General features: G+C 44.6%; 1 protein-coding gene across 1 annotated transcript in view; it reads right to left on the reverse strand.

The window, feature by feature from the left end:
- Positions 1–13,968, reverse strand: part of LOC142583486 (uncharacterized) — a 53,719-nt gene that overhangs the window by 17,098 nt on the left and 22,653 nt on the right. Inside the window, exons 4-5 of the mRNA XM_075693974.1 lie at positions 6,166–6,329; positions 4,746–4,904 (exon numbers count right to left, since the gene is read on the reverse strand). Coding sequence (XP_075550089.1) covers positions 4,746–4,904; positions 6,166–6,329 — 323 coding nt within the window. The remainder of the gene's footprint in view (positions 1–4,745; positions 4,905–6,165; positions 6,330–13,968) is intronic.

Raw genomic sequence — 13,968 nt, forward strand, 5'->3', positions numbered from 1 at the left:
TCAACGCGACGCCACGTCACTCTCGAAGGCCTGCGTTATCCGCGCAAGCTCTCGCCTGCGTTCTAACTTCCCCTCGATAATCACTATAAAGTAGTTAATGTAAAAAAATTCGGAATAAATTCGAAAGGAAAAATGTCGACGATGGTGAGTTTCGAACCTATGACTCTACGCTCAGAAGCCGAGCGTCTTACCCACTGGGCGAAACCAAGGTCTCCTAGATAGCAGGCCTGTGCACTGTGCTTTATGACATAATGCTACCTGTACCGACATTTCCATTGATAAGCCCGGCCTGACGAAAGGAGGGACATGAAAATCACAGCGGCTTACCCGGGGGCGTCCCCATTAGATTCTATGGCAGTCGGGCAAGGTGGCATGACGTCACGATCGAAGTGCACCGGCCTTGTGCTATCTGCGAGGCGTTGGCCAAGCGTCTCAACGCGCTCGCTTGCCCTCGAGGTGTTCGTAACCCGAAAGACCGCTCAGCGGCGTTCAATTGAACATTAATGCTTTCTGATAAGAAGTGCTTAGGTGTCCTCAGAAATTTCTTTCATTAATTTTGATTGATTGGTTGATTAGCAGTTGAAGTGAGAATCAGTACTGCAACTTAGCTAAAGCACTAAAGCAGAGAGTCTTGTCGCCTGGCGTCACGATGCAGCTCAACACATTGTGGACCGCGTGCCACCCAATACCTATGTGTTTTCTAATCACCTGATACAGCACGGCGATGGTGAAAACTTCTTTAATTTACAGAGATGACCTAGGGCTATGAAGAAATGGGGCAAAGTAGTGTACTTCTAATGCCAGGGAGTCTAAATTGACTTGCCGTATGCGACACGACCGCGGGATACGATGGACTATTTAGCCATTCTTGCAGGCCATTTTCATCATTTTTTGAATTGGGCTACGCCAAATAATGGTGGTTGCCTGACAAGCCCATAGTCGATGTTATGAGTAACCACACCGCATTGCGAAGGCCACCGCTATAGCAGCAAACGTCACCTGTGTCTTTCAAAGCAAACCATTCTTTAGGCTTCCGGGTTGGTCGTGGTTGCTGCTGCCAGTGGCTTCTGCTGGGCGTGTTTGTGGGTAGATATACAAAGGTTATCCGTGATCCGATTGTAGATACCAGAAAGCAGCCTTATACCGGGTATTTCTACGAAGGCTTGAAGTAATATATGAAAATAACCGTTCTGAAATGAAAAGACGACCACGGTGTGACGGATGATAAGAGGGTAGTTAGTCGCTGCTTAACAAAAATCCATTAACTAATTTTTATACTTTCACTTTCAGCAGGCTCATTGTAATTGAGAAATTGAAGCGACCAGCTATATGAATATTTGGATCTGACCAAAAACAAAAAGCGATTACCCGCAGAACTCTGGCACGGCACCCACCGTGGCTTCTTAGTGGCTATGGTGTCGGACTGCTAAGCACGAGGTCACGGGATCGAACCCCGACCATGGCGGTCGTATTTCGATGGGTGCGAAATGCGAAAACAACCGCGTACTTAGATTTAGGTGCACGTTAAAGAAGCCCAGGTGGTACAAATTTCCGGAGTCCCCCACTATGGCGAGCTGCATAATGAAATCGTGGTTTTGGGATGTAAAACCCCGTAATTTAATTTTTAACTTTGGCACGGCGAAATTCCCCTATCAGAGCGCGCGAAATCGAAACTGGGAGGCTGCAGCGAGTGCAAAGCCACGCCTCTCGAGGCGACATTCTGCTTATGTCACCCAGCAGCGGGGAGCCAGCGCGCTGCGTCAGGGTTGGCTGCGCGCTACTGAGTGTAGTCCAGGATAACGTAGCCAATTTGAAGGATGAGAAAAATTTCGGTTAATTTTTCTTGAACATATTCCTGATGCAACCAGCATAGCAATTTACGAGGTGGTGCTACCACTTTGCATAGTAACGCACCGCGGTTGCTTAGGAGCTATGGTGTTATATATTACCGAAATTTATGTCTCAAACTTTCATTATTTAAGTATTGTATGACAGAAGACAGAGACAGGTAAAAAGTGACGCAAACACATAATTACACGCACGCGTTTCCCGAGCACAGAGGTAAGCGCGGAGTGCATACAGCTCTATGAATGCTTCCTGAAGTAAGCTGTATTTGATGCCACAGTCCCAGACAGTGACAGAGGAGGACTCTGGCGGTGGCGTTGCTTTCCAGTTCTTCCTATGAGATTACGCTTCCCAAAGATGATTCGCGCCAAGCGTCTATGGTTATCTTCAAGGAAGCACCGTGGAAAGGCGACGCTTGCCTCGCGTTTTCAGTTATCAAAACTGCCGCCTCTAGCTCCCTCCTCAAAAGAGCGCCTACTTCGTTTTCCTCTAGGCCCCGAGAGGCCGCTGCGACGACATCCGTCACACGCGGTCATTGTGTAAAGGTTCTCCACACAGTTGTGCGCAGTCGCCAGCACTGCTTTCGCCTACGTCTTGCTCCGTGGCCTACGTACACCCCGTCGATGCGTACTTCTGTTAAACGACGCCAGCCGGCGCTCTCGCCGAGGTGGCTTGCCCACGCTCGAGAACGTAAGCTGCGACCAGAGCGCTTGATTCAAATTATGTACATACGAAAAAGGTGAGGATCGTGGTGATGGTGGTGGTGGTGACGTTGGTACAGAAGGGATCAGCCTTGCAGACCTGGCTTTTTCTTGCGCTTTCCTAGTCCCCAGATAGCCTCTTATAGATTCAGTAATTCACTAATGGCCGCACTGTTTGGCACATATGACACTGTTTGATCGCTCCATCGGGACATGGGTGTATTCACCTGGGTGAACACGATTGTTACAATCTGTTCCTGGGACAGTGCTCGAATTTAGGACCAATGTACGACATTTCTTGCGTTCGTAACTGCCCTGTTCACCCTGCATACCAAACGTTCAAGAATAATTTTATCGCTCCAATTTTCACTATAGTTTCTTTAAATAATTGTGCTCCGTTCATCCCTCAATGTTGAGGGTGAGATTTGCCCCTGTCCTGTAGGCGCATTTGCATCCCTACATTCATTTACGCTCCCCAGCTATTCACGCATAGACTGTGCACCATTACCAACCATGTCCTTTATGTTCTTACTCATATTACAAGACGTGCAGCGGAAATGAACACAAATAAGAGACAGAAGATCTAAGTATTGCTGATATTGCTTGGTTTGATAGAATTTTCCGCAAGAAAATTTTGCAAAGAAGTGGTCTATGAGGAAGCTAGTCTATTGCTTTCGGTGTTCCATACCGCCATGTTGTTTTTACCCAAGCGCTACCAACTTCTTTAATTAAGCGTGCAGGTTAGTAATGGGTTTTCGATGCCCAGCAACTCATTGCCTTTTCACATTATGAATTGTATCTTTTCTAATAACATTCATCATCCTTCATCGTGTATTAATGATGGGTGTTCGTGAGCCCACTCGGTGCTTCTTCAAACAAATGTAGTAGTTATGAACTTCATGTGTAGTTAAATGCACTAACGAAGTAAACTGCAGTGTGATACTTCTTTCCGTCTCTGATTTGATACTTTTCTATTTGACCACATAATATTTTATTGCTTACAAATAAAGCACGCCTTCAATAAACAGCAACAAATAAACGTACTAAGGCTTGTATAAGTAGGATTTTACATTGCAAGTTACGCGCATTTGTTATCTCTATTAGCTGCGTTTTTCAGTATTCTTGTTGACAAAATATGGTTCTGGCTTGAAGCGCATTACAGTGAGACAACACTGCCCAATCGAAACGCTCTTACAGGCGTGGTTTAAAAATTTCTGACATCTATATTTCCTGCTCATTTACTTTTGTCGTGCGGACTTTCGTGCAGTCCGCTGTCCTCACTGTCCATGCAAACTCGCTACTTCGGCAGCCGGAGGTACAGCAACTGTACTCACCCGAGTCTCCATGTTCTCCTTTTCCTCTCTGTGTCTGGGGACTGAAATACAACTGTTGTTCCTGGTGCAAAGTTTTACACAACCCAAGCCGTATTGTTTTGCGAATGCTACGATCAATCTTAGATCACTGGCACCTCCTCCTCTAGTGCGAAGTTGACGTATTTAGACAGGTGCAAACGAACGGTCTGCTTATTAGAATAGGAAGTTTGAGAATTTAACATTTATACATATTAGCGTCACAAAGCAAAACTTGAAGTCGCGCACGAAATTTATCTCTTCATTGAATGCAAAAATGATATACATTGTGTAACTGGAAAGCTCAAGCGTTTCCACTGAAACAGAAACCTACAAAACAAAGTGAAAAAGTCAAGCGATCTTCTCAACACAGGAATACTTGAGCACAAACATTCATTGCAGCCTCAGAGCGCAGTTCATATGTGACCGATATCTTGGTGGGGTTGGCACACTCTACATAAACAAATTATTCCCATGTTCCAACCAGCACTGCTGATCCAGCGAGCTCAGAACATGATAGGAATGGGCTCGTGAGATCTCTTTAGGGAGCGCTGGAATGAACTTATGAACAAAATAAGTTCGCAGATTCATGTCGCATCCGTTACCTTTCTTTCTTTTTTCACCCAGAATTTTAGAGAATTCCAACAGTCAACAATATCAGCGTATTTGAGCTGCGTTGTCTTGTAGTCCGCACGCTACAGGCTCGTATTTTATTAGGACAGCTTGTCACCGCAAAATCTGACGGGTTACACTGCTGTCGAGCAGTTTTATCAACATCAGGAGTGATTAAAGGACGATCCAGTGGTCATTAGAAGTCTCCGTAGTGGAACTCTTCGTCTTCTTCAATTACGTAGCCGATGCAGGAGATGCCCTTGCGCACCTTTGCCGGTGGTGTCTTCCAGTCTAGGACTTCACACTTGAGTTTGATCGTCAGGAAAAGCTTGGGTTGCTCGCACGTCTCCAACTGCAGCTCCGGGAGGTCCTTGGACGCCAATATTAGCAACGAGGCCTGTATAGAGATCGGAAAGGCAATTTATTCAAAATGGCGGGGACATGAACTGCACACTTCGTTTCGTTAGCATGCTATAATGACATTAAGAATGGCAACATATTCACGGAATTTTGTCCGCTTCCTAGTGAGGCACTGGGGACGATTGGCTTGTTTAATTTTGTGCCCGACAGCAGCACCTGGCCTATGAGAACCGCCGTAATAAAAGGTTTTGGGAGCCGAATTTACAAAACTTTTCGTTTGTAAGTGCGTTTTTCCATTGGCCAGCTATCTTCGCTAATAGTATGTCGGCCATCACAGCGAGCATCCGGTCTTATGAATAGTTCAAGCGTAAGTACTTTTTTTGTGGATTCGGGCCATAATTCTTCGAACAAGTTTAACAAAATTATGACTTATGTGAATTCATAACCCTTTTGGGTATCTTGCTTGCAAGTCTGTCAGGTACGGCGTGCTCGGACCGAGGGCAAGAGACGCCTGTGCATGCATGCTCGAAGGCGCTTTCGGCCTTCTTAAGAACTAGACTCAAGAGACTCATGAGATATTCGCGAATTCCTTTAAGAGCGCTCGGAAAGCGCTTCAATGGTGGTGTAAAATAGTAACAAAGCTTTACTCAGAGCATAAAGATGGCTCGAATGGCAATAATGACACAGAATTAACCTTACGCTCTTATTATCGTTTAATAGCTTTAGATCTTTAGATCTCACTTTCACAACCGTAGTTGCACTGCCGTGGCCCTCAGAAATGACCAGTCGGATATATTATATGCATTAGTAGACATATTAAACTACGCCGGCGTGTATGTCTGTAGTGCGGATTTTCATTATATATACGCATATTATGACAGATTTTATCAAAGTTATCATCTCTCTCTCTCTGCTACCATGTGGTCCTGCCACCATCGTTGGCAGTTAGAACAATGCAGCATGCATAACTCGTTGCCAACTGCACACTGCGGTAGCCGAGTGGCTATGGCATTCTACTACTGAGTATGAGGTCCCAGGCTCGATTTCCGGCCACGCTTATATGGAGGCGCAATTATAAAACGCTTGTGTACTTAATTTAGCTGCACGGTACAGAACCACGGGTGGTCAAAATTAACCAGAAGCCCTCTACGAGGGCGTCTCACATAGCCCTAATGTTGCTTTGTGGCGTCAACCCCCATGAATGAGTCAGTTGTTCGTACAACTTTGTGTTAGAAAAAACTGCGTTCTCGTGAACTGAAAAAGGACACAAGAGCAATCATTCGCTTTCAAGAATATACCTCGTAGTGCCCCTTGGCGATGTCGATGAGCCTGAGCTGCTGCAGGCGGACGGTAGGTGCCTGCTCGGCGCTGACGCAGTAAGTGGTGGACTTGCGACCCTCGATGAAGAACTGGAAGCGGACGTCGTACCAGTACCGCTCGATAAGCTCACCGAGGTCAGCTTCTGCACAGGAGGATGCGATGTCGACAGAGAGAGGAAACTTACGCAAGAAAATTCTAAAATGCTTTGGGATCATCTAGCCCGCGATGGGCTAAAAGGGCGAAGGGGCAAAGAGCACGGCGTGACGATGAGGACACAGGTATAGGGTGCTTCCAATATGAGCTTACACAACATATTTACCTAGCGGTCATTCATTATCGCGGGTTGCTTACTAAATAAACTAGGACAGTGCCGGCTCGGTAAGCTTATTTGCAGTCTTGTCAAAAGCTGACCGGGACATCTAAATTACTGGTCTCTATGGTACAAGGCAATGAAAGCGACATGAATGCCATACGTGAGCACCCAATGTAAGAACAAACATAGTTTCATAGAGAATTCACGAAACTAATACGCGTGTCGCACGTGATTTCTAAATGATCATTGGCCGCTATCACTGTTGAATTCGCTGAAGTCTGTAAGCACTGAAAATGGCTTTATCACCATGAAGACAGGAAATAAATGTCATATATTCGGTCTAAGAGCATCTAACGGAGTGAACCGGGCAAAGGCGAGTTCTGCATCTTCAGTGACGACTACAAGTTCAACTTTAGCAATCATCATTTGGAGCGCGCATGTCGCCTGTTAACATAGATAACTTCGTGGGCGCTGTTTAAACTGGCGTTCACAAAGGTGTGCCCTCGATTCGAAATCAGTGCCCAAGCTGTTGAAATTTGCTCTCGTCAGCTTTTACTACTTTAACTATGAGCTATTTTGTCGGGCATGCCATACTCTCGATTATTTCGTGCCACTGCTGTGACCGTTAAATCCATTTCAATAAAACTCAGCCAGAACTTCAACCAGCTGTTTAATGCTGACCTCTATAACTACAGAACTGATGGGGCGCGTGTTACTCATAGGTAAGATGTTGGTGACATCTTTTTCACGAAAAACTGAAAAAAAAATTATTGCGTTATTTCCATCAAACAGCTGAAATGGAGTTGGCAGTGGCCGCGTTTAAACTTTTCCACTTCAACTAGGCTGTGGCGCCATAGTTACGAGATAGCCGTATCTTCGCCAGCAAGCTCGGTTAATGGTCACTCTAGGAAAACCGCATCTGTGAGATGTGAAAAGCACACTATGGCAGCATCTTCCCTATGCTACTTTTGCAGCAAATATATGTATTGCGTTTTTAAGGCTTTTATAACAAGATTACATTGAAATTGAAATTTCATGCGGAATATTGTTTGCAGACGTGCGCTATCGGCTCCATAAAGGCGGTACGGCCAGGAAACAGTATAACAGAAGCTTTGCGCTAGCGCCGAGAGCGATCACCAACGCACAATGTCTTGGCATCGTGCGAGTCCTACACTGCAGTAGAGAAGGCACAGAAATAGCGCTTACCCGCAGCATTTCTTCCGGTAAACCTGACTACGATGTCTCCTTCCTGTGGCACACGCTGGGGTTCAGCTTGAATCATTGAGGAAGCCGCGATCTTGTTCTGTTGTTGTTGACCAGACAGTACATGGTGATGATGATGATGACCTTGTTGTGTTCGGTGCATACCCACTCACGGGCATTGGCCGTGTCGCATGCCCACAATAGGGGATCGGGCAAGAATGCAGTGATTACCCCATTCGGAAAGAAGCGTGGTTGATTAGCGACTTGGACGTTATCAGATAAAGGGGAAAAAATGAAGGGTGCGTTGTGCCTTCAAACACCCTGTTGTGACGTGAGCAGAAGCTGTCTTTCTTCTCATGTTCGGCGGCTGTGGAAATAGGTCACCTGCATTAGCTGTAGGTCACACACACACACACACACATACACACACACACACACACACACACACACACACACACACACACACACACACACACACACACACACACACACACACACACACACACACACACACACACACACACACACACACACACACACACACACACGCACACACACACACACACACATACACACACACACACACACACACACACACACACACACACACACACACACACACACACACACACACACAAAATGGCGAGTGGATGTCAGAGAAGGTAGGCATTAAACAACACCATCCCCGTTATGGCTTTAACAGTGTGTAAACAAAATTGCTGCTATGTATACAAGTTCAGCATTTAATGCGGCAATATATTTAGGGTGCACTGAATACAATAGCAATAAAATATACAGGTCTTTCAAGAACTCGAAACATCTGGTAGACCTCAAGGAAACATGAATTCACAGATTTCATGACTTTGACTTCGCAACGTTATGTACAAGCAATCGGCTCTACACTGAAACTTTTGATGCCTTTTGCATTGAATATTATGTCACTTCTATAAGATGAGTGTTAGTGGGAGCCATGCGTCCTGTGGTACTATTGTATTTACCCATGTAAATCAGTATGTAAAGCTATATTAAAAATGTATGTAAATCAATACTTTCCAAACATCAGGACACCACAGACAGTATGAGTGGTGCTCTCGCCTGTGTAGAAATTGCATGTTGCTACTTGTAGGCATGACTTCTTTCATATTAATTTACCTTTACCCTCCTTAAAAGTAGAACGAATGGTACCGTGTATGTTTGACTGCCTGCAGGAAACGACCCATTTATCAATATAGCTCTAGTCCTGCAGCAGCACCGTCGATCGTCCTACTCACTGTGGTATTCAGCGTAATAGCGCAGAACGCAGTGGCACATATAGCAAACAAAAGGAATACGCCAGCGCTGAAACGAAAACATGGACACCAGCTGCTTACTCTCGTTTTCTTTCTTGTCACTTACAAGCGTATAAATAATACGTTTCTGCTTACAAGCACTGACCATGCAGTGGACTCCAACAACCTGAGAGGGCTGCACCTTAAAGCTAGCCAACACTGTCGTTGAAATCACATGTAATAACACATTGAAAGAGAAAGAAAACAGCCCTGCTACACACCATTTAACACATCTTTTGAAGGGACAATATAGGAAGAATCGTGTACAAGCAGATGAAGTAAAGTAAATCAGCATAAGACTCTTCTGATAATTTATTGAGAACACAGACATTACAGTATTGCGGTAATCGGTGGCTTCACAAAATGCGATATATAAGCTGTGAGGGGTAGTACGATTCTTTGGAGTATGGTTAGTGCTTCTGGTAATAACTTATGCGTTCTTTGCAAAGGGACGAAAAATGAGATTACAATGCGTCAAAAGGGGCACCTAAAATTGAACAATGCATACGGAACAAAAGCCAGTTAATAGTTTTGTCCTAACTTATTCAGGAAAAACTTAGCAAAATGAGAACTCGTAAGGATTTGTCGTCGCAATACCAAGTGTACGCGTCCATTCGCATGAGTGGCTTTTAATCTTTCATTTTAATTATTTAAGACGTGTTATGAGTGTTGGAAGCGCTTCTTTGGCACAACTGGGTGTTCGCATGGAAACATTTCACAGATGGCTTATTGGAAAGTCGCTACGGAACCTCGCACCTACATGTTGCTCATTCGTGAATTTTTAGACACCGCTGCGAAACAATAACCGTAGTAAGTTGTATTCAGTTAAGCACTTTCTGCTAGTCCTTACGCAGAATTGTCGTTTGAAAAGTCCTGTCTTCATTGTGGCGTAGTTTCTAATGAAACGATAACCTTTCATTGCAGGTAGTATCTGATCAGATAAGGCAAAATGAAGATTAAGGACATTAATTGGCCGGAAACCTCGTGAGCCACTCCAGATACGCGAACTAGAAGAGGCATAAGCCAGTGATAATATGTAGGTCGGCCGTGGTGCTTGAAGTTAAAGATAGAAACAGTCGGTACCCTCGAGCTACGGCTAGTCTTCACGGCGCCAAACTAAAAGCTTCTCAATGCCCAAAAAACGCTGCAACTTCTTTACCTTTTCCTATTTTCAATTACACAATTCTCAACTATTCCAATACGCAATTAAATCAAATTTTTGCATGCAAAGGAGCTTTCAATGTAACTGTTCGACGCTTGAGATGCGGAACCGTTTACCTATTTCTACCTCAAATAATGCGCTATTCACTGGGACATACATGGTGGGCTTCGATACCCTTAAATGCAAATTTTGAGCGCGCTTCATTTAGTTTCTTATCGTTATTTCCAAAGTATTTGAACGCAGTTTTTTTTTTTTTTTGCGAGAACAGTTCATTTGTTTGCAATCTTTGTTCTTTGTCTCACAAGCGCTTTTCTGTGTGCGAACTCTTCTTTATTCACGTTCTGGCACTTCAGAGCGCTAATTATCTATGCGAGGTTACGACGTCACGCTTACGTCAACAGCCAACCTGTGTTTGTGTTCTTGCGTCACCCCAATGAAGTATTGAGCAGCCACCATCCTTTCTTCACTTGCCTTCAGTGAACGCAATTTATAAATAGCCACAAGGATAATTTTTCAGGTCAACAATATTACGTTGAATACGTTTTCGTAACAATGCTTCAGTTACAGTACAAGCCGATACAATATTCGTTACAAGGTGAATTAGACCGAAATATCGAATATAGAAAGCTGTGTAAGCGCAAAATGGGCTTCGAGTAATAACAAAATCCTGTAGCAATAACGAATTAGAGTATTGGCTAAGGAAAACAAGTGATTGCCCCTTCACCTTACATTTGTAGTGGCTATAAAATCTAGAAACAATTGAATACCAAACAATTGAAGGTCACTTTTGCTGTTGATCGATCGTTACGTTGAGTAAACGACAATCTTAAGCATTGACGGAATAGCCGAAGGATTTTCCTGGTTTTAAGAAAAATTTACTCTTCTTAACCCAGAATTCCGCGGTGCTACGGAGAACATGGTGCAGCATTTGCGTATGTTCGGTAGCAACTTAACTTTGGCACTAAAAAAAAATTGGGGGACGCTTAAGCTTCGCCTTTAAGAGTGGAACGTAATGTCATTCGAAAATCCCTGACTGCTTGTTACGCTTCCCGGCAACCGCAGATTTCTTGCGGACGCGCAGATGCGAGCGTCATCTGGATGGTGTTGTTGCAAGGAACCGAGCGGGTCGCGCCGCTTTATGAATGGCAGAGATGCTGGAAAAGCGGTTTGTGTTTGAGTTACCGCGTAACAGAATTACATTTTCTGGTACATTCAAATTACAATCCGACGCTATCGTGTCTTTAATTTGTGTTTGGGTCGTATTTCACGATTTTTCAGACGCATTATACTTCGAGGAATTCAAATAGTTCAGTAACGCCCGTGCGTCACACGGAGAGCCTGCGTGGTTGTGGTTCGGAGTGATTCCTTCCCGATCGACGTCCGAAGCCTGCAGTGAACTATTCACGACACGGGATCTTAACGCTATCACGGTAAAGGTGTCTTCTAGTGCCGGCATTTTATGCGCTGAATGAACGACAAAAAAAAAAAGAAATTCAGAGCAAATGTTAAATTGCGAAACGTCTCATCCACATCGTCGTAACGAAGGCATAATGGAGGAAGCATTGATTCTGGTGGTGTTTTCGAAAATACTAATTCATATACAATGATATATGCGCAAAGCATGATAAGCGAAGACATGTATGTACAAGACAAGCAGTTAAAACTCTCCGCAAAACACAGTTCTCGAGCTACAAGGTATGTACAATAAAGCACCTTAACAAACAACAGGTGGCCCTGCACTTGCGGCTGACTTTGAAGACGTCCGTGCGCTTGTCCAGCTGCTTGTTAGTATAAACGGTCACACAGCTTATACCTACGTGAGAAACCTAGTATTTAGAATGATCACAAGCCTAAAGAGGAACGTTTGAGTTTATGTTATGGTTAAAGCTTTAGGCCACTAACTGCAGGATGGGTGCTTTATATGTACGCTAGGAGGGGAAATTTTCGCGAGTGTGGAGTAACAAAAAAAAAGCAATTTATTCTGTTTGTGCAGACGGCTTTTGAGTATTATAATTCTTACTAACCATTCAAGCTAATCAAAGGAAAGATTCCAGGGGTTGCTCTTATATGATTGAATATTAAAGTCTACGTATTTATCGCGTTACCTCACTCACCTCATCCTTTTTCACACGATTTCTCATGGTTTTTATCCTTGTTTTGTCTTTAAATATACTGTGTTACATGCGTCTACCTGAAAGTCTCGCTGCCGTTTCACAAATGGTAGACGTATATGTCATATAAATGTAAATTAAGACGTGCATGCCACATATTTTTTTCATAATTATCTAATACGTATCACTGAGAATGCTCATAGCATATAATCAATAACAAGACTGTACAAAGACTGCAGAAATATTTGTCATTTGCAAGCGCATTTTATACCGGTTAAGGTATGTTCCGGTTTAGCAAAATTCGCGGCTCGTTCGGCTTGAGCTGAAAGAACGCTTTGCTCAATTTCGTCCGTACGTCTGCCAAAATTTCTTGCTAAAGAATGGGACAGTGCAGCACAGGGTCGGAGGCGAAGCCTTCCTATATTTCGGCCCTCTCCGATATGTTATATGGGCATGCATGCCCTTCAGTGCACGCCACATGGGGCGCGATCGTAGATCGTTGTTCGGCACGTTCGTTCTATTACCGGCGCGCGCGATTGGCCTACTCCGCGCCGTCGTCGCCAGCCGCGGGGCGCGGCCACATTTTTGGTGACGTCAAAATGACGACACGTTCCTGTCAATCATCGTGCAACCAACCACGTCGTCTGCTAGGCGCCGAACCCGACGGTAGTTGGGAAGTTTGGAGCGATCATACGCTCGTTACGAGACCGGCTTGGCATGGCACGCCTGGTGGATTGGATTGGATCCAACCAGCAGCTACGGCTGCGGCATGGCACGCTTGGATACAATCCATAGTTTAATTCGAGAAAATGGCGCTTGCGTTGGGAACTTCGGTTGTTGCGCTGGCGTTGCTCGAGGAGGAAGAAGAGCGGGTGGAGGTTCGAAATGCGTTTGAAGAAATGGCAGAAAGCAAATTCCGGCGTCGCTTTCGTTTCTTAAAACAAATAGTGCGTTGTTTGTACAGCGAAATCGACCCCATCATCGGCTGCCAGCGAGCCGCTGGAATGTTGTTACTGCCTCTTGAAAAGTGTGCCACTGTTCCCATCGTTCTTTTTTTTTTCTTGCTGTGCGTGACACCACCTAGGGACGACGCAGAGAAACTAATAGTTATAAATTGCAGTAGGTCACCCGTATTACTATTTGAAAACGTGTTTAAGCTTGAGAAGAAAAAAATACATTTTTAGATAATGATTTCATTCATTGGAAGACGAGAAACATTTCGTTGTGTAGTATACAGTCTGCAAGCAGACGACAAACGAGGGAAGTAAACATCCGGGGAGTTCACCGCCTGCCGATTGGCTGCTCTCTCCGCCCCGTTATCACAAATTTTGCATACTGACACTTTGTGACGTTGCAGCAACCGAACAGAACGCGTATCGAACAAAGATCTCCGATCGCGCCCATGGTCGGCGACATATATGTACGTCCGAATCACTGAGCACATCGTTTTAAGTTTTGCGTTACGAGAAGTGCCCTACTAGATGCCTCTTTTGCATGAACGCAAAGTTTTGTTTTATCTCGTGACGACATATATTGCTTTGACTTTTGCGGTTAGGCTGCTACGTTCACTGGAATCGTAATGATAGCCGACTGAAGCCGCCGAAGGAACGCGGAGTCCTAAGATGACGTTTCTGTCCAATATAGCTTATTGGTACATTCTGTTC

This window comes from Dermacentor variabilis, chromosome 5, assembly GCF_050947875.1.
Source record: "Dermacentor variabilis isolate Ectoservices chromosome 5, ASM5094787v1, whole genome shotgun sequence".
Classification (NCBI taxonomy): Eukaryota; Metazoa; Arthropoda; class Arachnida; order Ixodida; family Ixodidae; genus Dermacentor; species Dermacentor variabilis.